The 20,765-nt window shown below is 40.0% G+C and overlaps 1 protein-coding gene across 7 annotated transcripts in view; it reads right to left on the bottom strand.

The window, feature by feature from the left end:
• ABHD6 (abhydrolase domain containing 6, acylglycerol lipase) overlaps window positions 1-20,765 on the bottom strand; it is a 67,337-nt gene that overhangs the window by 20,865 nt on the left and 25,707 nt on the right. For all 7 annotated transcript variants that reach the window (XM_056804284.1, XM_056804283.1, XM_056804281.1 and 4 more), the window contains 4 exons: window positions 20,222-20,365; window positions 9,818-9,974; window positions 6,903-7,016; window positions 5,873-6,005 (listed from right to left, as the gene is read on the bottom strand). In XM_056804284.1, the coding sequence (XP_056660262.1) occupies window positions 5,873-6,005; window positions 6,903-7,016; window positions 9,818-9,974; window positions 20,222-20,343 (526 nt within the window). In that variant the 5' untranslated portion in view covers window positions 20,344-20,365. The remainder of the gene's footprint in view (window positions 1-5,872; window positions 6,006-6,902; window positions 7,017-9,817; window positions 9,975-20,221; window positions 20,366-20,765) is intronic.

Below are 20,765 nucleotides of genomic sequence, written 5' to 3'. Positions count from 1 at the left end.
TTCTGCCTTGGAACTAATACATTGAATTGTGTCTAAGATGGAAGATAAGGACCAAGAAAAACAAATCTGAAAAGCCGTTAGGGCAAAAAGAATTTGTTAAACACCCCCTGCGGACTGTCCTAAGCAGCGAGCTTACCAAGACAGACAAAAAGGGCTCTGGACATCGGGGAGCTCCCATTCCGATGGATGGTAACATGTAGACACCTTCCTGATGTACACAGTGTACATGGGAGGCCATCTCTAAAGAAGGACCACAGGGAAAGATCTCGTGGAGAAAGCAGTTCTACCTGGTTGGGTGGGCATCATCTGTCTCATACTGAAAGAAGCAGTTGGGCCCTAGTGCATCAGATGCCAATTTGGAGTCAAGAAGATCTGGTTTTAAGCTTGCCTCTTAACATTTGGTAGTTAAGATAGCTGTGTGGTGCATTGGATAGGGCACTGGACCTGGAGTCAGGAAGACCCGAGTTCAAATCCAACTTCAGACAGACTTAGAAGCTGGGTGACCCTGACTTCTTTGATCCCGAGCCGGTCCTAGATAGCTTTATCTGTAAAGAAAACTACCTTACTTTGTGAAGCTGAGGTAAAGTAGCAAAAAAAATTGCTAAATGTGTGACCTATGTCCCATCAAGAAATCTGTCTGCCCCATCTTGCCAATAAACCTCCCCCCCATTGTTCCGATTTGAATCCGCCTTGAAAATCCCCAACATCTCCTCAGGAAACTTGGCCCCCATGCAAGAGAGAACAGCTGTTTCTGAGCTTCCCACTGGTTTTCTCTTCCTTGAGAGAAACAGGTTTTTACCAGTGACTGAGGACATTTTTGTCTGACCATCTTTTGGGGGTCTGGATCTGTGATTTCATTAACATAGATATGCTCAGTGAAGAAACTATCTTTAGCTTTGACCCTCACCAGTTAATAAACAGTCTTAGAGCCCAGACAATATGTGCCAGACACGAGACTTGAACTCAGGGTTTTCCTAACTCTTGAGATCAGCCTTCTATATAGGATATGAAATGAATGAAAAACCTTGTGTGTACTGTGTTAATAATATGGACATATATAAAAATGAGATAGTCCTTGTCCTCAAGAAACTTACATTCTAATTGAGTAGACAATCCGATTAATGGTGAGTGGTGATCACTTAATATTGCTAAGTTGAAATGAGGATCAATAAATAGGGGGACAGGAATGAGAAAAAAATAAAAATAAGGAAGAAAAGATCCAAGAGGAAATAAGGTAGAGAGGTAGAGAACATAGGAAATCTGAGCTCAAGGTGAAGCCTTTATGACCAATTGTGTGACTGTGTGACTTTGGACAAGTCACTATACATCTCTGCATTCAACAGAGAAATAAAGGCTAGTTACACTTGGTGGCCTCTTCCAATTTTAACATTCCTTCTGCTGTCTCCTAATCTGTTCATCATCAATTCAATTCAACCACAAATTTTTAAAAATACATGCTGAGAATAAAGCAACAAAAGAAGGTTTAGAGTTTAGTGAAAACAGAATCCCTACTCCCAGGGAAATTGGCATTATAGATACAGAGCTGGAAGAGTTACAAGACACCAATGCCAGTCCCATCATTTAAAAAATGAGGATATTGAGACTCAAAGTCACATAACTTCTAAATGTCTTAGGCAAATGCTCTGGATGACCCGAGTTTAAATCCTGCCTTTGATACTTGTCTAAAAAGAATTAGAATTCTTCAAAGAAACTATGGAAGAGTTTTAAAAAAGATATTATAAAAGGAATGAAAGTTATGAGGAGAGACTTGGGGAAAAAAAAGGATAAAAAATTTAAAAGAAGTTCAAACTTTACCCTAGTAACAAATTCCCTAAAAATCAGAATGGTCCAAATAAAAATCAATGATTTCAGGATTCAAGAATTCTTAAAACAAAGTAAAAAGGATGAGAAAGTAGAAGAAAATGTAAGACACCTTAGATAAAAAAAATAACTGCTCTGGAAAACAGATTGAAGACACAGAACTCGAGAATCATGATTGCCTGAAATCCATGACCAAAAAAGAAAATAAATATCATATTTCAAGAAATCATTAAAGGAAATTGCCCTAATACAGTAGGGTAAGAAGTCACTGTGAAAAGAGAAAGAATTCACCTCTGGAAAGAGACTCTAAAATGAAGTTCCAGAAATGTCCTTGCCATATCTGGAGCCAAGACCAAAAAAAAAAGAAAAGAAAAGAAACAATATTACAAGCAGCCAGAAAGAAAGAATTCAAATAGCAAGTAACCACAATAAGAATTAGATAAGATTTAGCAGCAATCCACATAAAGAAACAGAGTATATGGAATGAAATACAGTATTCTAAAAGTCAAAAGACAAAGGTCTACAAGCAAGAATAATTTACTCAGAAAAACAATATAATCCTATGAGGGGGAAAAAGTGGATCTTCAATGAAATAGAGGAATTACAAATATTTCTTATGAAAAAAAAAACTGGATCTTGAAAGAAACTGAAATGTAAACATGAGAGTGAAGAGAAAATTTAAAAAGGTAAATATAACTGAATAATCAGAAGAGGCTTAATAGGAATAAGCAATTTGCATTCTAGGGTGCATTTAGAGACTTTCAGGATCCTAATATCACAAGGGGTCATAGAGGTTTGTCAACAAAAAGAAAAAGTGGGGGTAAGGGGTGAAAGACTGGGGTATTTGTTAGCAAACATAATAGTGTTATACAAATAGAACCACATATAATCATGGAATGAATGGGGAGAGCAAGACATCACTTGAAACTCATTTTCATTTAGTTAAAAAAGGGCAAAACACACACACTTATACACATACACAAAGAGTTTGTTATAGCAATATATTAAATTCAGTAAGAATTCTGATAGAAACAAGAAAAGGGAGAATAAGACAGTAGATTCAGAGACAAATAAGTCAGAAGTAAAGTAAACTCCACCTTGGAGAAGAGAAAGTTAAAATGAAAATAGTGGGAGACGGGTAAACAATTTGAAATGAACAGGGAGTGAGGAGAATAAAGAAAAAAGTAGTCGAGAATAGAATGGAAGGAAAAGCAATTAACGGTTGTAACTGTAAATGTTAATGAGATGAACACAACCATAAAATGGAAGAGGTGAGCAGAATGGGTTAATAAATGAAATTTAATACTATATTGCTTACAAGAAAACATGTGAAACCTAAAAACTCATACAGAGTTATAATAAGAAGCTGGAGCAAAATCTATTATACCTCAGCTGAACACAAAAAAAATTGGCAATAATAATTATTATTTTAGACAAGGCAACAGCAAAAATAGGTTTGATTAAAGGAGATAAAGTCTTCTTTAAAAGAGATTTTACTGAAAGTCATAGACAATGAATTGATTTCAATTAATGCATGCACACTGAGTAGCATGAGTTTGAAAATACTTAAAATGAAATTAATTTTAAGCAACAGTTAAATGGTAATATGTTTTGCATGACCTATACATATAATCTATATCAAATTGCTTGCCTTCTCAATGACAGTGGAGGGAAAAAGAGAATTTGGAACTCAAAATTTTAAAAGATGAATGTTAAAAAGTTGTTCTATATGAAATTGGAAAAATAAAATATTTAAAAAACTGTAAATAGCAAAACTATAATAGTGAGGGAGTGGGGAGAACTAAATTTTTCCCTATCAGCCCTAGGTAAATCTGACCATAAAATAACAAAAAAGAAGTTAAAAACCAAGGCAGTGTCTGAATGGATATGACCTAGATACAAAAGGTCACATCATAAACAAATTAGATAAACAAGGGAAAAAATTCCTATCAGATCTATGGATAGGAGAAAAGTTCATCATCATAGAAATGGAAAGGATCATAGGAGATAAAATAGATTATTTTGGTTACATAATTGCACAAACAGATCTAATAAAGCTAAGATGAAATAACTGGGGAAAGAATCTTTGTAGCAAGGTCCTTTGATAAAAGTATCTTTTCCAAGATATTTAAGACATTGATTCAAATTTAGAAGATTAAGAGCCATTGATAGTGTAATGGTATAAACAAGTAATTCTGAAGAGGAGAAACCCAAACTATAGCCATATAAAAAATGGCATTCAAATCATTACTAAATAGAGAAATGTAAATTAAAGCAACTCTGAGGTTCTACCTTATACTCTCAGAAAAGAAAAATGATAAATTCTTGAGGGACTGTGGGAAAACAAGTACATTTGGTGCACTGTTGGTGCATCACTTTGAATGGGTACAGCTATTCTGGAAAATGTTTTAAAATTTTACACAAAAAGTTACTAAACACTGTCTGCCCTTTGACATATCTATACAACTCGCTAAGCCTATACCCCAAAGAGATCAAAGAAAGAGGGAAAGGTTTATATGCACAAACATTTATAGCAAACCTTTTTGTGATGTCAAAAAAACAAAACTAAGGGGAAGGTCCATTAATTAGGGAATGGTTGAATAAATTGTGTTATATAAATGGGATGAAATGAGGAAACAGATGACTCTAAGAAGACAAAACAAAATTCTATTAACTGTCACAGAGCAAAGAAAGCAGAACCCCCAAAATAATTTATGCTATAACACCAATATTATAATTTTGAAGACTTTTTAAACTGATGAAGAATGAAATGAGTAGAATGAGTTATATAATAATAATACCATAAAAACAAGCACCTTTGTAAGGTGTAAAGATCTAGTATCAATACAATGACTACCCAGGATTCCAAAGGCCTTATGATGATACATGGGATCCCATTATAGCGAGGTGATGGATTTAGAGTACAGAATAAGATAGGATAGAGAGATAGAAAGATATAGATATATATGCATTCTTTCTTCTATCTCTACACACACACACATTTGCATGTATAGGTATAGATACATATTTATGGGTGTTTATATATGTATATAAATATATATAGTTTACAGTCATTATTAGGGGAATTTGTTTTGTTTTTTAACTATGCGTATTTCTTACAAGGAATTTGTTGGGGGGTGTCAGTGGGGTAGGAATGAGGAGAGAAAAAAGATGTTACAGATGTGAAGTATTTCATGCTCATTCAGACGAAGTCACTATTATTGATTTTGTTTACTTGTTTTCCTTTGTCATAAAGAAGAGAGGTTTGTTGCACAGACTTCTCATGAAGTGGGGTGGGTACCCGTGTGTAACAAAAACGAAACACATCAATAAACTTTATTTTTAAAATTCTGGGTTCAGATTCTAAAGATTTCTAAAGGCCTTAGTAGATAGACCATCAACAAATTTCAACTTTGTTCTCCAAAATTTGGGGGGAAGAAAGGCCTACAGCTCTGACTAGGTTTCAATGAAAGTCTATTTTGGTGAGGGCTTAATCTAGCTCAACATGGAAATGAGATTTCATAGGGAAGAGGCCCTAAAAAGTTTGTAGCACATTGGGGGCAGCTGGGTAGCACAGTGGATTGAGAACCAGTCCTAGAGACGGGAGGTCCTGGGTTCAAATCTGGCTTCAGCCACTTCCCAGCTGTGTGACCCTGGACAAGTCACTTGACCCCCATTGCCTAGCCCTTACCACTCTTCTGCCTTGGAGCCAATACACAGTATTGACTCCAAGACGGAAGGTAAGGGTTTAAATTAAAAAAAAAAAGTTTGTAGCACAAAGTAAGTACCCAGTGTATGCTCTATCCATCCATCTATTCATCCATCTGTCTATCTATCTGTCTGTCCATCTACCCATCCATCTGTTCATCCATCCATCTATCCAGTCTGTCCATCCATCTATCTCTCTGTCTATCTTTTCATCTAGGTGCTTAATAAATGCCTTTTGATAGCTTGATTAAGTCTCACTCAGGCATGGCCTCTACACCTCTTCTCTGTCTTCAGCCCAGACTTCAGACACAATTGACCAGGGTAACTTATCCTTAGGACTTACCAGCAGGACACACTAGGGTCAAACTGCAGATGTCAGATGGATAATATGCAGCATACACCCCTGCAATTTGGCCCCCCATGGAAGTGCCCACCAGGTGGAAAGGCTTCTTGTTCAGCTTGATGCTTTCTACAAACTACAAAAGGAAACACAAGAAGAGACTGTTTAGAGAGCTGGAACTGTCATAGTATGGTGGCTTTCCTTTGGAGACAACTAAAAATAGCCAATGAGGAGATAAAAAGCTCTCATTACTCAATAGAGTCTTGCCCTTGCTGTAAACCCTTTAGCACTCTTGTCTACCTTCCTTTATGGCATCAACTGTCAGCTGCTCGGAGTGGGAGATTGGGTGGAGATTCCCAAGACTACATTAAAGGACCATCCATCCCTCCTTGACTCAGCTTGACCATACTAAACTGTTTGCATGTTGTCTCCCACATTAACGTGAGCTCCTTGAGGGCAGAGACTGTGCTGTTGCCTCCCTCCCTTTGTAGCCCCAGCTCTTGTGTGGTGCTTGGCAAATAGTAAGAGATTAAGAAACACTTGCTGCTTGATTCCCTGATTTGAGCTCTTAGTGCCCTAGTCACAGAGAAGGTGCCCAACTGCAGTGGAAGAGAGTTTCCTCAACTGGGAGTTCCATATGCCAGTTAAATGTCAGGTCCAATATTCCTACCATCCCTGTCCTTCCAGCTCCAAGCCCAGGAACTTTGCACCTTACCATAATGAATCTTGGATACCATATTCTCAGCCAAGAAACTATGCTAGGAGACGGGTAGGTGCTTAATAAATGCTCACTGATTTACCAATTGATGGTGCTTCAGAAGTTCCCAAATCAGATTCTTCAGACACATCTTAAGTAAATTAAGAATAAAGCTGATTTCAAACAGTCTAATCTTCTAAATACCCAATCAAAAGCCTTTCTTTGATTGACTGACACGTCCTGACCCAATGGATAGAGACAATGCACAGGCCAATGTAAACCAGCCACCCACCGGAGGTACGAGTCTCTTCAGTGACTAAGATTTCCACCACCTACCTGGTGTATCCTTTTGACTTGTCCATCTATTGATAAATCATCTGAGGGAGAGCGGGTGGTACCCTCATGGCCAGGCATGTCAGGACAGACCAGATGAATGTCCTTTGGAAGGAACTAAGGATGCAAAATGTCATAACCCATTAGTGAAGATGGTGGTGCGAGGTGACCAGGCCAGTTGAGAGGAGAAAGTTATCCTCCAAGAAAGCATGAATAGAGCCACAAGAGCCTATATCTAGATCTGAAAGGGAGTTTTGAGACGTTCTGGTCTAATCATTTACAGATGAGGAAACTGAGGACCAGGGAGATGAAGGGTCTCTTGTTCTAGATCAGAGATCTAGAGCTGGGAGAAGTCATAAGTCACTTCATCTGCCCGAAGATTATTCTTTTAGAGGTTACAGAGTCCATTTCAGGACAACAGCAAATCACTTTGTATGGGTCACCTGGTGATAGAGAGCACAGGACCTGGAATCAAGAAGACCTGAGTTCAAATCTGACCTCAAATACTCACTTAGCTGTGACTCTGGGCAAGCCATTTAACCTTAATTTCTTCATCTGTAAACTGAGATAATAACAGTATCTCTCTCTGAGAGTTGTTGTGAGGATCAAATAAGATAATCCTGATCATCCTTGTAAAGTGCTCAGCACAGTCCCTGGCACACAGGAGGTGCCATATTAATAGTAGGTATTAGTTATTAGCATGAGGTTCCACCTCCAATGTTGGCATAGAGATCAATCTCATTAAAATCGTCCGGGGCCACCTCAAAATAGGAGATGTCAGAAAGGGCCAAAAGCAACCTACTAATTTGCCCAGGATTGAGAAAGTGAGGCAGGCAGCCAAGCCTGAGGAGCACGCCCAGGTGGCTTGTTTCCAGTCTTTTCCAGCACAGCCACCTTTGTTCTCATGTTCAGCTCTCCCTTCTCCTCTTATTACTACCTCCAGGATGGAAGCCACTAGGGAATCTTGATAACCAGGTTCTCAAAATGCGACCTTGAGGGCAGGGAGGCCCCAGTTCAAATTTCATCTCTAATGCTTTGTTCCTGTGCAACTGTGGTCAAATCCCTTCACTCTTCTGGACCTCTACTGACTCTTTCCTAAGCTTGGCACCATCAGAGCTTTAGTACCAACCTTACAGGGTTGTTGGGAGGCCAAATGAGATGCTTCAGGTAAACTATTTTGCAAACTCTGAATTGCTATAGAAATGGGAGCCATCATCATCATTATTATCCAGTAAAGCTCTGTATCTGGACTCTGCATTGGTGTCACTTGCTAGATTGTAAGTCTCACGAGGGCAGGATCCACCCATCTTATCTACATTTAGTTTAGTTCAATGTTCTACACACACCAGACCCTTAATCGGTGTTTGGCCTCTGCTAGGTTGTTGGGAAACTCCTCTCTGAAGAGAGATTCATTTTTTAAAAACGAATTTTATTCCTATATTTTTATTTCACCTTAATTTCTAAACATATCTGTCCTCCCCACCCCAAAGTATGTCATCCTTGGTTAAAAAGAAAAAGATGAAAACATTTAAAAAAAAGTTTAGCAAAATAAACCAACCTATTCCCAAGTCTGCCAGTACATATTTTTTTAATTATATATATATATATATAATGGCATATATACATATGCCAGCATATATTTATGCACTTCAAGGTGGATTATCTTCTGTCTTGGAATTATTACTAAGTATTGGTTCCAAGGCAGAAGAGCAGTAAGGGCTAGGTGACTGATGTAAAGAGACCTGTCCAGGGTCACCCAGCTAGGAAGTGTCGGAAGTCACATTTGAACCCAAGACCTCCCTTCACTAGGCTTGCCTCTCTATGCACTGAGCCACTTAGCTACTGAAAGTAGATTCTTAATTGAGATGATTTGGCTGTAGACTAGAAGCCAGCCTATGTGAGCTCCCATAGTTCTCCTCTCCCTTGACTTTGGCCTATTAGTTTCATGCTTTATCCAACTAATTCAAAGTGGACCAGCCAGAGACAAGTCAATGTGAACAATATAGCTGGAGTCTCAAACTCCATAAAGTTGCTGTAACAAAGGACATGGTAGAATCATTTTGAAATGAATGAATGAATGGACAAGTAAAGTAATAAAATAAAATTCAAAACCTCTAAATCCCAGCCTCAGCAGTGGTGGCCAGAACCAGAACCAGAACCAAGCCTTTGTGGACTCCAGGGGAGCTGTCCCTCTTCCATCCCTTCTTGTTCAGTGTTCCTAAGCACTAAAGGCTTGACGCCTTCCTACCTTTGGGCCCCATGCCTTGCCCAACAACAGAAATACCCACATGAGAGTGAGATTTTATGGCATCAAAAATATGTGCATTCATTCTCATTTTCTCAGAGAGGGGGCAAGTGACTTGGCCAAGGGAAGGAGGCACGTAATAACACAGGTAATCGGAGGCAGAGCCAGCCTTTGGACCCAGCTCCTTAGCCTCAAAATTGAGCTCCTTCTCCACTGTACTAGGCTTCCTTAGAGATCGCTGAGTCTAATCCTCTTGGAGCAAAAGGCTGGGTCTGTGGCTCTGGATTCTTTATTATATAGACCTGCAGTAACATAGGCTAGCCCTTTTCCTCAACAGTCTTAATAATAGCTACTAACATTAATACAGGGTATTCCACAAGTCACTAAGATTTTTGGGACACCCTGTATAACACTTTAAGATCTGCAAGGAGTTTTACATATCTTAGCTCATTTGATCCTGGCCACAGCCTGGTGAGGCAGGTGCTATTATTCCCATTTTACAGAGGAGGAAATTGAGTTTGAACAAGGTTGTGTGACTTGCCCAGGGTCACAGAGCAGACAAGTGTCTGAGGCAGGATTCAAAAAACGATTCCTCGTGGCTCTAAGTCATATATTGGCTACCTCACAACCCGGTCTCAGCATCTCTTTATACAGGGAAAAGTTGGTTGCCTACCTTGACTACCTTAAGCCACATGTCTTTACTGGAGGAGAAGCCGTGCAGCATCAGAAGGGAAGGTGAGGTGGTAGGTGAGCCCCGGTAGGAATAGCAGAACCGATAGCCTTCAGAGTAGGAGTAGGAAACGTGCAAGCCCAGGTTCCGACGCCAGTACCTAGAGAGGAGGGGTGGATGTGAATGTGGGAGAGAGGGGAAGGAGGCAGGGGAGAGCCAGAGCCAGAGGGGCAGAGATGGAGAGATGGTGAGACAAAGAGAGACAGACATGGGGAGAAAGAGAAAAAAAATGAGCATAACCCAACAAGTAAGGCTGAAGACAGAGGCCAGGGAAATGAGCCCATTTACGAGGACCTCCTTAGTTCCTCCAGAATGATGTATTTTGCTGAGCATGCCATATGCAGAGATTTTTCCAGGGCTTTAGCCTCCGGGTGCATTTCAGCAAGGGCTTTGTTGATGCCAAAGTAAACATGGCCAAGTCCCTAGTCATTTGGCGTTCAGCCAGGAAATCCAAAAGGTACTTTAAGGGATGCATCTGGTGTGTTTTGCCAAGCAGTACATTTGGGGTGGGGGAGAATCTTCCTTAAAGAGATCTGTCAGATTGTACACGGGAACAGCAATATTGTCCTTTGGGAAACGAAGCTACCCTGATTAATACAGCGAGCCAGGACAATTCTAAAGAATTCCAGTGCTCTCCGCCTGACGAGCTCTGAAGGCAGACTGAAGGAGCATTAGCTCACTTCACATTTCTGGGGGGTTTTGACACATCACTAAGATGGAAATGTTTCGAGTTGACTCCATATGTATAATTGATATTGTATCATTTGTCTCCTTCCTCAATGGGTAGGACAGGAAGGAAGGAGAGAATCTGGAACTCACATCTAGAAATTATCCTTTTTTAAGTAAAAGTAAAAATGTGAAAAAATGAATGTGAAAAAAATTTTTAAAGAGGCAAGTCAGGTATCATTTTCTTAAAAATAAATCTGGAGGCCCTAGTTCACAATAACTTCCTATTTGGCAAAGATGGTGTTATTTTGTCTTGAGATTTGGTTTTAGTTAGGGTCATGGGATGACAAACCTAAAGATGAGGGGCATCGAGGTGACTCCTGGTGTTGGAAGGAAGGACCTCAGTTCTAATGTGGCCTCAGCCACTTCCCAGCTGTGTGACCCTGGGCAAGTCACTTAACTCCCATTGCCTAGCCCGTACCACTCTTCTGCCTTGGAACTAATACTTGAGTATTGATTCTAAGACAGAAAATAAGGGTTAAAATGAAAACCTTTTTATTGATCTTTCGTTTTTCTATCCCTCCTCCAATCTACCTCCCAGATAGCAAAAAAGAAGTGGGGGGATAGCTTAGCAAAATGAACCAACAGATCCCCAACGTAAGACATTACATGCAATGTTCCTTACTGATAGTTCCCCACTTCTGCGTATATTGAAATGTTTAACCAGCAAGTTCCAAGCCATCTTATATGTTATTAGCTTACCTTGGGGTGAGTAGCATTTGTCTAAATTCTAAGTCAGTTGCTAATAGGACATTCTACTCTACCAATTTCCCTTGAAGTTTCCTGTTACTGTCCTTTGCAGTCATTTGATAATGGTGGAATGAATGAAAGTAACCTTGGTATCAATGCCTCATTTTGTTTTTGTTGTTGTTTTGGGTGTAAATCTTTTTTTCTTTTAAACACCTGCACATTCCTTCAAGTTTTCTAACTTCTTTAACATTTCCTCCTTCCTTTTATCGCACTGAGCCTGACAACATGCATATCTGTATTCTTTTACTTGTGTTTATGTTATAATCCTCCCAGTAGAATGTAAACTCTTTGAAGATAGGGATTATTTCATAGAATAATAGATTGAAAGCTAGAAGAGACCTTGGAGATCACCTAGTCTGACCCCTTCATTTTTCAGATGAGGAAAAAGGTTCAGAGAGGAGCCTAAGCTTACACAGGTGCCAGAATTTGAACCCAGGTCCCCTGACTCCAAATTCAGAACTTTGTACACTGTCCCATGATGCCTCTTTGTTTCATTTTTCAGCTTTGTGTCTGGTCAACAACATTTTTTTTTAGTTGAATTGAATGTGGTTTCTGTCATTTCTGAAAGAGCTAAAAGCTTTCAACCAAATTTCATTGAAGGCCTTCCTAAAATCATGAACAAAGCCATCTTTCAGCCACCAGCACTAATCTCGAGGTGACTGCTCTTGGTTGTAAGCTTGTAGTTTTCTCTTGAAACCTGCATCCTTCGAAACAAATGACCCAAAGAGAAAACAGGATGTTTTCTCTCAAGATACCTATTGTAGATTACTGTGGGCTAATTGAGAGATCTTTTAAAAAGAGATCTACCCTTTTTTTTAACTTCTAGGAATTTTATAGGATCCTACATGATAGTAATTGTATTATTCACATCCATTAATTGAGAAAATATGGGACAAAAAGCTATAACTACTATTAGTACCCATAATAATATGTGACATTTACAGCTCTTTACATTTACAAAGTGTTTTGCAAACAATCTCAATTGAGCCAATGCAATGATATAAGTGTTAAAGCCAGGACTATCCCCATTTTACAGATAAGGAATCAGAGGCTCAGAGGGCACGTGATGTGTCCAGGATCTTGAAGATCTAGTAAATGTCAAGTCCAGCACTTGATCCATGATACCAAATTCAGTAACACTGATAAATCAATGGAGATTTATTCTTATTTTAACCATTTGGAAAATCACAACCATTGGCGTGTCATTACAAACCCTTCCCTACCCAACCTCTCCCCCTTTCCAAATTTGATACTATAATCAAATCAGCAATGCCACAGCCCCCAGGAAGGGAGTGTCAGATTTGTTCCTTACAGCTCCATCCATCTCACCAGGATGATTTTCTTCCAGGGCGACCAATCAGTCCCTCCTATATGTTGTTTCTTCCCCAGAAAATGGAAACTCCCTGAGGGGAAGGAGAGTCATCAGCTAGGGCACATAGTAAACTCTTTTAAAAAAAAAAAAACCCTTGCCTTCTGCCTTAGAATCAATACTGTAATATTAGTTTCAAGTGGGTTAAGTGACTTGCCCAGGGTCACCCAACTAGGAAGTATCTGAGGTCAAATTTGAACCCAAGACCTCCAATTTCTAGGCCTGGCTCCCAATCCACTGAGCAACCCAGCTGCCCCTGTAAATTCTCAATAAATATCTTTTGTATTCACTTATAGCTGTGTGTGTGTGACCACCCACAAATCACTAAATCTCTGAGTCAGTTTTCTCATCTGTAAAAAAAATGGGTATAATAATAAATGAGATAATATAGGTAAAGTGTTAGAAGTGTTGATCTCTGTGGAAATGGCAGTTATTGTTACCTTCAAACATGCCTATCTCTCTTGAAAACTCTTAACATTCTCTATATATAGATGAGTTTTATGTTATCATTGAAACAGCAACACACGCATAGGAGTCATCATTTGGGCTAGAGAAGATATGTTTGTATCTTTGTCATGCTAAGCCATTAAATATAGATTTGCAGACCTTTTTCTTATTTTTTAACTTTACCTTCCATCTTAGAACCAATACTTTGTACTGATTCTAAGGCAGAAGAGTGGTAAGGGCTAGGCAATAGCAGTTAAGTGACTTGCCCAGGGTCACACAGTTAGGAAAAATTTGAAGCCAACTTTGAACCCAGACCCTCTTGTCTCTAGGTGAGCTCCCAACCCATTGAGCCACCTAGTTGCCCCAGTCATTGTTTTTTTTAAACAAAATGACCACAGATAAGCATTATGTTATCCATTCATCTCCAGCACTTTCTGATATTTTATTATGGTGTTCCCTTTAAGGGTATGAGATATATGCAATATTAATTTCTGGTTCTCAACCCACTAAGCCATGTAGCAGCCTCTTCGCAGAACTTTTGCAATAACTCCTTAACTCTCCAAAGGATAATAGCCCACATATTGGGCACTCCTGATATAATTTTTAAATATTATAAACCAGGAGAGGAAAAACTAGTTAACAGCTTACAGGGAAGAAACAGAGTCCTTAGTAAACTTGTCTCTGGAACAATGGGGCATTTGACAGCTAAAGAGCTCCCTGACAAAAACAGTGTCTGATTTCTAGAATAACATTGACCAACGTCCTGTGACCTCAAAAGCCAAGCTTGTAAAAAAAACAAAACAAAACACCACTTTGCATCTTGTCTCAAGATAAAGCTTAGCAGTCTGGTTCCTTCTCAGGTGTTTTTAAAACTTGTTTTTCTTCCTTTAGTATCATTTTTTTGTTTTTGTTTTTTATATAATTTATTTTAAATTCTTTTTTCATGGTTACATGATTCTTTAGTATCGTTTTAAAGGAATTGCATCCTTAGAGAAGTATTTATTTTATCCCCTTCTTCACTGCCCATCTTAGTTATCTTAAAAAAAAAACTATTTAAAAAATGCACAACCTAGAAATGATGCCAAGTTCTTTTTCTGTCTTCCTTTGAATACTGTCAACATTTATAATCTGCTCCTTGAACTCAATAAAAATCAGCCCTCCATTTCTTTCGTTTGCCATAAAAGACCCAGCCACCTGATGGATCACTCCCCGTGGTCTAATACATCCAGAAACCTTCAGCAACAGCTGAACCTCAATGAAAATGGGCTGGACATGCTAGATGGGTGTTCAGAACCATGGACAGATGCCCTCCTGAGAGAGCGGTGAACCAGAGCAAGCCCTGCTAATTGCTTCCCACTGTGGTGCTATGGGGTAGCTTTGGTCTCTGTATCCCCAGCACCAAGCAGTGTCTGGTGCACAGTGGGAAAAGGCTAGGAGCTAGAACCTGGACCTGTGATTTCATCACTATATAAAGCTTCTAGATGAGGACACTCACCCTAGCAATGCAGGATGGCATCTTCTGGGTAACAGACTTTTTTTTTTTTAACCCTTAACTTCTGACCTTAGAACCAATACTAAATAACAGTTAATTCCAAGGCAGAAGAGTGGTAAGGGCTAGACAATAGGGAATAAGTGACTTGCCCAGGGTCACATAGCTAGTAAGTATCTGAGTCCAGATTTTAACCCAGGTCTTCCCAATTACAGACCTGATGCTCTATCCCCTGAGCCACCTAGCTGCCCCTGAAACAGTCTTAGATAGCTGCCTAGAGCCCTAAGAGGGCAACTGACTTGCTCAGAGTTACACAGCACATAGTAGATACTTATTAAATGATTGCTAACTGAAGATGGAGGGTAAGAAAGAACCTCTGCCTTGAGAGAAGGTTATCATTTAACAATACTATTTTTAATGTATAAATAAATCACATAATGAGCAAGTTTCCCCAAATGCCTTTATCTTGAAATGAGATTGACCCCAGTTTTGTAAGCAGGATTGTCAGATACGTTGATGGCCATTAGGAACAACTAATTGTACACCAAAGACATACTAGGGCTGGAAATTCCTATGGACAAAAATCACATAACTGTGGCACAAAGAAGACTTTTGAGAGTCCCTTGGACAGCAAGGAGATCAAATTGGTCGATACTTAAGAGAAATTAATTTAAACTATTCATTGGAAGGACAAATACTGATGTTGAAGCTTAAATACTTTGGCCACATAATGAGAAGACAGGACTCAATGGAAAAGAACCTGATGTTGGGAAAGACTGAAGGCAAAAGGAGAAGGGGATGGTTAGTGATGGATAGTGTCATGGAAGCAATGAACAGTAATGAACTTGGGCAGGCTTTATGAGATAGTGGAGGACGGAAGGATCTGGTGGACCTATTGTCCATGGAGTCCCAAAGAACTGGACACAACTGAATGAATGAACAACAGCAAAGTTCCAGGCACTGTACTAAGAGCTGGGTTTATAAATACAAGCAAAGAATAGTCTCTGCTCTCAAGAAACTTATAGTCTAACAGGGCAGACACATGAAAATGAATACAAATAAATAATAGACAGGCAGGATGAATTAGGGGTGATCTCAAAGGGAACACATTAAGATTAAGGAGGGCTGGCAAGGGCTTCTTGCAGAAGGTAGGACTTTAGCTGAGGCTTGAAGGAACAGGGAAACCTGGAGGCAGAGGTGAGGAGGGGAAAGTGTTCTAGACATGGGGGGAGTAAGATAAAAGGTCCAGGGTTTGGAGATGCAGTACCTTTGTGAGGAATAGGCAAGGAGAAGAGTGTGACTGGGTCGAAGTGTATGTAGATGGAAGGAAGGTATGAGAAGGCTGGAAACATAAAAAGGGACCAGGTTTGAAGGGCTTAAAAAGCCAAACTGGGGATTTCATGTTTTATCCGGAGAGAGGGAGAGAGAGAGGAAGAGAGAGGGGAGGAAGACAGAGAGAGACAGAGTGACAGAAAGATTTGGGCACATCTGTTCTTTAGGAACATCAGTTGGATAGCTGGATAAGTGGAGGATAGACTGGAGAGAGGAGATTTATAGCAAGCAGGGTAACCAGTAGGCAATTGTCCAAATGTGAAGTGATGAGAGCCTGAATCAGGGAGTTGTAGTGTCAGAAGAGAGAACGGGGAGTCTAGAAGAGATATTTTTTAAGGTAAAATAGCTAGGATTTGGCACCTGATTGCATATGGGAGATGAGAGAAAGAGAGGAGTCAAGGATGTTATAGGTTGTGAGCCTAGGTGACTGGTGGGCTGGTGGTTCCCTCAACAATAGGGAAATGAAGGAAAAAAGAATGGTTTGCAGTGAGGGGAAGAAGATCTATGTTCGTTTTTAGGTGTGTTGAGTTTAAAATGTCTCTGGAACTTCAGTCTAAGATGTCTAATAGATGAGCCTGGAGGGCAGGTGAGGCTGGACTCTAAGAGTCATCTGTTGATCTAAGAGTCCTCTGCATTTTTGTTTTTGTTCAGTCATGTCTGACTCTTTAGGGTTTTCTTGACAAAGACACTGGAGTGGTTTTCCATTTCCTTCTCCAGATCATTTTACAGATGAGGAAACTGAAGCAAACAGGGTTAAGTGATTTACCCAAGATCACACAGCTGGTAAGTGTCTGAGGCTATATTAGAACTTAGGAAGGTGAGTTGTCCTGACTTGGGGCCTGATGTTCTATCCTTTCTGCTACCAAGATGTTATGTAAGGGCAGAGCTAGAATTTGAACCCAGGCCCTCTGAATCCAAATTCAGTGTTTTTTTCCCCTACAGAGGCTTATGAGATCACCGTGAGAACTAGTAGAGAGGGATAAAAGAAGAGTACTCAAGTCTGAGCTTTGGTTGACTTCCCACTACCCTCCATGGCTAGCAGATATGACCTGAGGGAAGATTCAATAAAAGAAATGGTCATATAGTTAGGAGGAGAACCAGAAGAGAACTTGTCTTAAAAACCTAGAGAAAGGATGTGGTCAAGGAGGAGAGGGTAAATGGCAGGCGTCAGAGTGGTCAAGAAAGAAGAGGGTTGAGTCATTAGTGACTTTGGAGTGAATAGTTTCAATTGGATGATGAGATGGTTTTGCAGTGAGGCGGAAGATGAGACAATGGACTCATAACTTGATGCCTGTAACCCAAACGTCTCTTTTGACTTTCCATGGAGAAGACATGGGCTGCTGCTCTGTGTTCAGGAGAGGAGGTCTTCCCATGATTTACAAAGGGGCATGAGCTCTCTGTCACTCTTACTTCCCTTTTATACAGGAACATAGACTGAGAGCTGGAAGGGTCCTTAAAGGCCATGTAGTCCAATCCCTTCATTTTAGAGGCAAGGAAAATGAGGCACAGAAAGGCTAAGTTACCCAAAGGCCCATGGTTAGTAAGTAAATGGTGGAGCTAGGATTGGAACCCAGGTCCCAATCCAACTCTCTACACAATTCTGTCTCTTAGAGTCCACATCCTTAGACTCATGGTGGTCTCTCAAAGCAATCAAACCTGGTTTGATCCAAAAAGCTTCCCTGGCTCTTGATCCTTACCATGAGTATCTTTGCCAAGAAAACCCCAAATGGGGTCCCTAAGAGTTGGATATGACTGAAATGACTAAACACCAAAAATGCAGAGAATTCTTAGATCTATTTCGTTCCCTTGACTGCTTCATCACACCATGAAGGGGTACATCCAAGATATCTGTGCTTTCAACTGGTCAACCTCCAGGAAGATTCATCAGGGTCACCAGGACTCTTGGGAATCACCTGCTTCCATATTGCTGGCTCTATCAAAGAAAAGAGAGGCTGTTCCATGGTGTCTCTGAGCAGGAATGCACGGACTATACCTGGCTTTTCCATTCAGCAGTCTCATGCTATGGAACAAACAAAAACTTCCCCACCAAACACACTGAAAAGCATGGAGACAGAGCTCCAACCATCTCTGTAGTGGTCCCTGCACTGAAGTGGGCACAAAAAGCTTTCTTCTATCTCATTAAGTTCTTTTCCAGGATCAGATCCTTCTGTGGCCCTCTAAGAACTAGGCACTCAGTTTAAACTAGAGAAAGCCAGAAAGGAGGAGAAGCTGGAAGGGTACAGTGTGACCTTCCCAGATTCCATGGCATCCCCAGAAGCAGTATTGCTCAGTTCCTTAATTCTTTAGAATAACTTCTCTTTACTTGGCTATGGAACACTGGAGAATTTAGTCAACTGGTTTCCATCATTATGAGAATAAACAATTTCAGCATAATCCCCCCCCCAAAAAAAAAACCCTTCCACTTTTAAACACCATCTGGGAAAGTTTAATTGGACTCTTTTCTTTTGGAACATATAAATAAATTGCATTTTTAGACATTGGATATATCAACATACCAACTTCTCGGGAAAGGGATTTCCTATTTCTATGAAAGCCCTCTAGGACCTTGTGAGGTTAGGGATGGGGATATAAACCAGTATGGACCAGGTTAAAGTATGAGCTATGAGCCAAGACATGAGATGAGAGTTTGCCTCATTTTGCTTAGTGAAAGCAGCCAAGGCAGCACTATGCCCAGGTTCTCTCTGCCTTGGAGTTTGTACATCCAGAAGCTTCTGTACTTCTTGTGTTAATTAAATTATTTATTTTTGGCATAGGTAGGGGGGAAATGTTGATATGCTGATATTCCATGTCCCAGGATGCAATTTATTTATATATTTCAAAATAAAAGAATTTTGCCGCTTAACTATTTTTCCTTGTTTTGAGATGGGTGGGGTATAGTCAGAAATAACTTTGATGTAAAACCAAAAGGCACTAGTGAAGTTTATTTTTTTTTTTAAAGAGAAGGGGGCAGCTAGGTGACTCAGTGGATAGAAAATCAGGCCTAGAGTTGGGAGGTCCAGGGTCCAAATCTGGCCTCAGATATTTTCTAGCTCTATGACTCTAGGCAAATCTTAATCACAATTGCCTAGCCAGTGATGGTGAACCTTTTAGAGACCGAGTACCCAAACTACAACCCTCATGCCACATGTGAGCCCCGCCACCTTACCCCAGACAGGGGAGGAAGGAAGCACTCCAATTGGGCTGCTGGGTAGAGGGGTGCATGGCAAGGGGGAAGGGAGCAGCCCCCTTTGGCATGTGTGCCATAGGTTCAACAACATGGGCCTAGCCTTTATTGTTCTTCTGTCTTAGAATTGATACTAAGAAGGTAAGAGTTTAAAAGAGAGAGCAACAGAGACATAGAGAGAAAGACAAAGAGCCAGAGACAGAGAGACAGAGAGAGATGAATTTGATTTTGAGATCTGCTCTCAAGATCTCAAAAGTCAACGAGGAATAGGGAGTATGCCCATTGTTTAGCACAATGCCTGGTACACTGTTGGTGCTTAATAAATATTGATTGATTGAAAAAAATTCAACTTGGAGTCAGAAGTCCTAAGTTAAAATCCTACCTTTGACTCCAACTAGCTAGCTATATAACCCTAGATACTATTCCTCAGCCTCAGTTTCCCCCTGGGGAAAATGAATCTAATAATAGCATTTACCTCTAAGAGTTGTTGTGAGTTTCAAAATGAAATGATATCTGTCATGTCCCAACAAAACTCCAAAGGTTGGAGAAATGCGTTGCTATAATCATTAAAGTAATTTTTATTGTTATTCAGTCTTTCTTGAATATATTTTAGGTATCCCACTTAACCTCTCATTGATAGGCAACTCTTTAGGGCAAGATAGTTGCTAATATGCGTTAGCTTCTAGAATGGATTTCCATTTCAGGATTTCCCACCCCTGATGAAATCATAGCCCAGACCAAAAGGGAAATATTTTGCTTTCAAAGAAAAGGGCTCTTTTCTTGCCAGAAACAAAAAGAATATATGAATCTAGGGCTGTAAATGATCTCATGGGAAAAATAAGGGGCTCTTAGTAACTTTGGAGAGTAGACCTAGAAGAACTTTCAATAAATTTTCCAACAATGCTTTAAAAATGGAATAAATTCTAGAGGATCAACTAGCCAAAAAGCATTTGTCACCTGCTGAGTACCAGGCACCATGTGGGATGAGCAGATCCAAGAATGATTCTGTATTCCCTTTTAAGATGTCCATTATAAACCTAGCTCTCTTACCAATGATAGATTTTGATCAGTATTCCGGGCCACAGCAGAAACGAAGCCACGAAGGCTAGGATGGGGATGGCCAAAGTCCCTCCAGCTATGATAAACACGTGTAATACATCAAGCTGAGTCATGTTGTTTAAGGCTTGGTTTTACCTGTAGAGGTTAAAGAGGAAAAATGAAAATTTCAAACCACATATTGGGAGGAAAAAATCCCGACATACAGAGAAGAGGAAAGACCTCCCAAACCTGGTTAGAAATCAGCCAGAAATCAAGGTTAAACCTGTGCATTTTTTGTTTTTAAAAAGACACATCTGATGAGTTTTTGCTGCTTCCAATGACTCTTCTTGAGTTGGTTTCAGAGACTAAAACAGTCCTAAGGGGACATGGAAGAAGGCAGGACTTTTCTGGAGTTTAGCTTTGTGGAATTCAGACTTCAGAGTCAGTGTGGCATAAGGGAAGGGATGCAAGAGACATAGTCACAAGATCAGGGTTCAAATCTCAGCTCTACTACTTATGATTGGTGTGACCCTGGTCCTTGGTTTTCTGTTTGGAA

The sequence above is a fragment of the Monodelphis domestica genome, chromosome 7, assembly GCF_027887165.1.
Source record: "Monodelphis domestica isolate mMonDom1 chromosome 7, mMonDom1.pri, whole genome shotgun sequence".
In the NCBI taxonomy this organism is placed as follows: Eukaryota; Metazoa; Chordata; class Mammalia; order Didelphimorphia; family Didelphidae; genus Monodelphis; species Monodelphis domestica.
The sequence above is the reverse complement of the archived record's forward strand: the minus strand, read 5'-3'. Positions and strand labels throughout refer to the sequence as shown.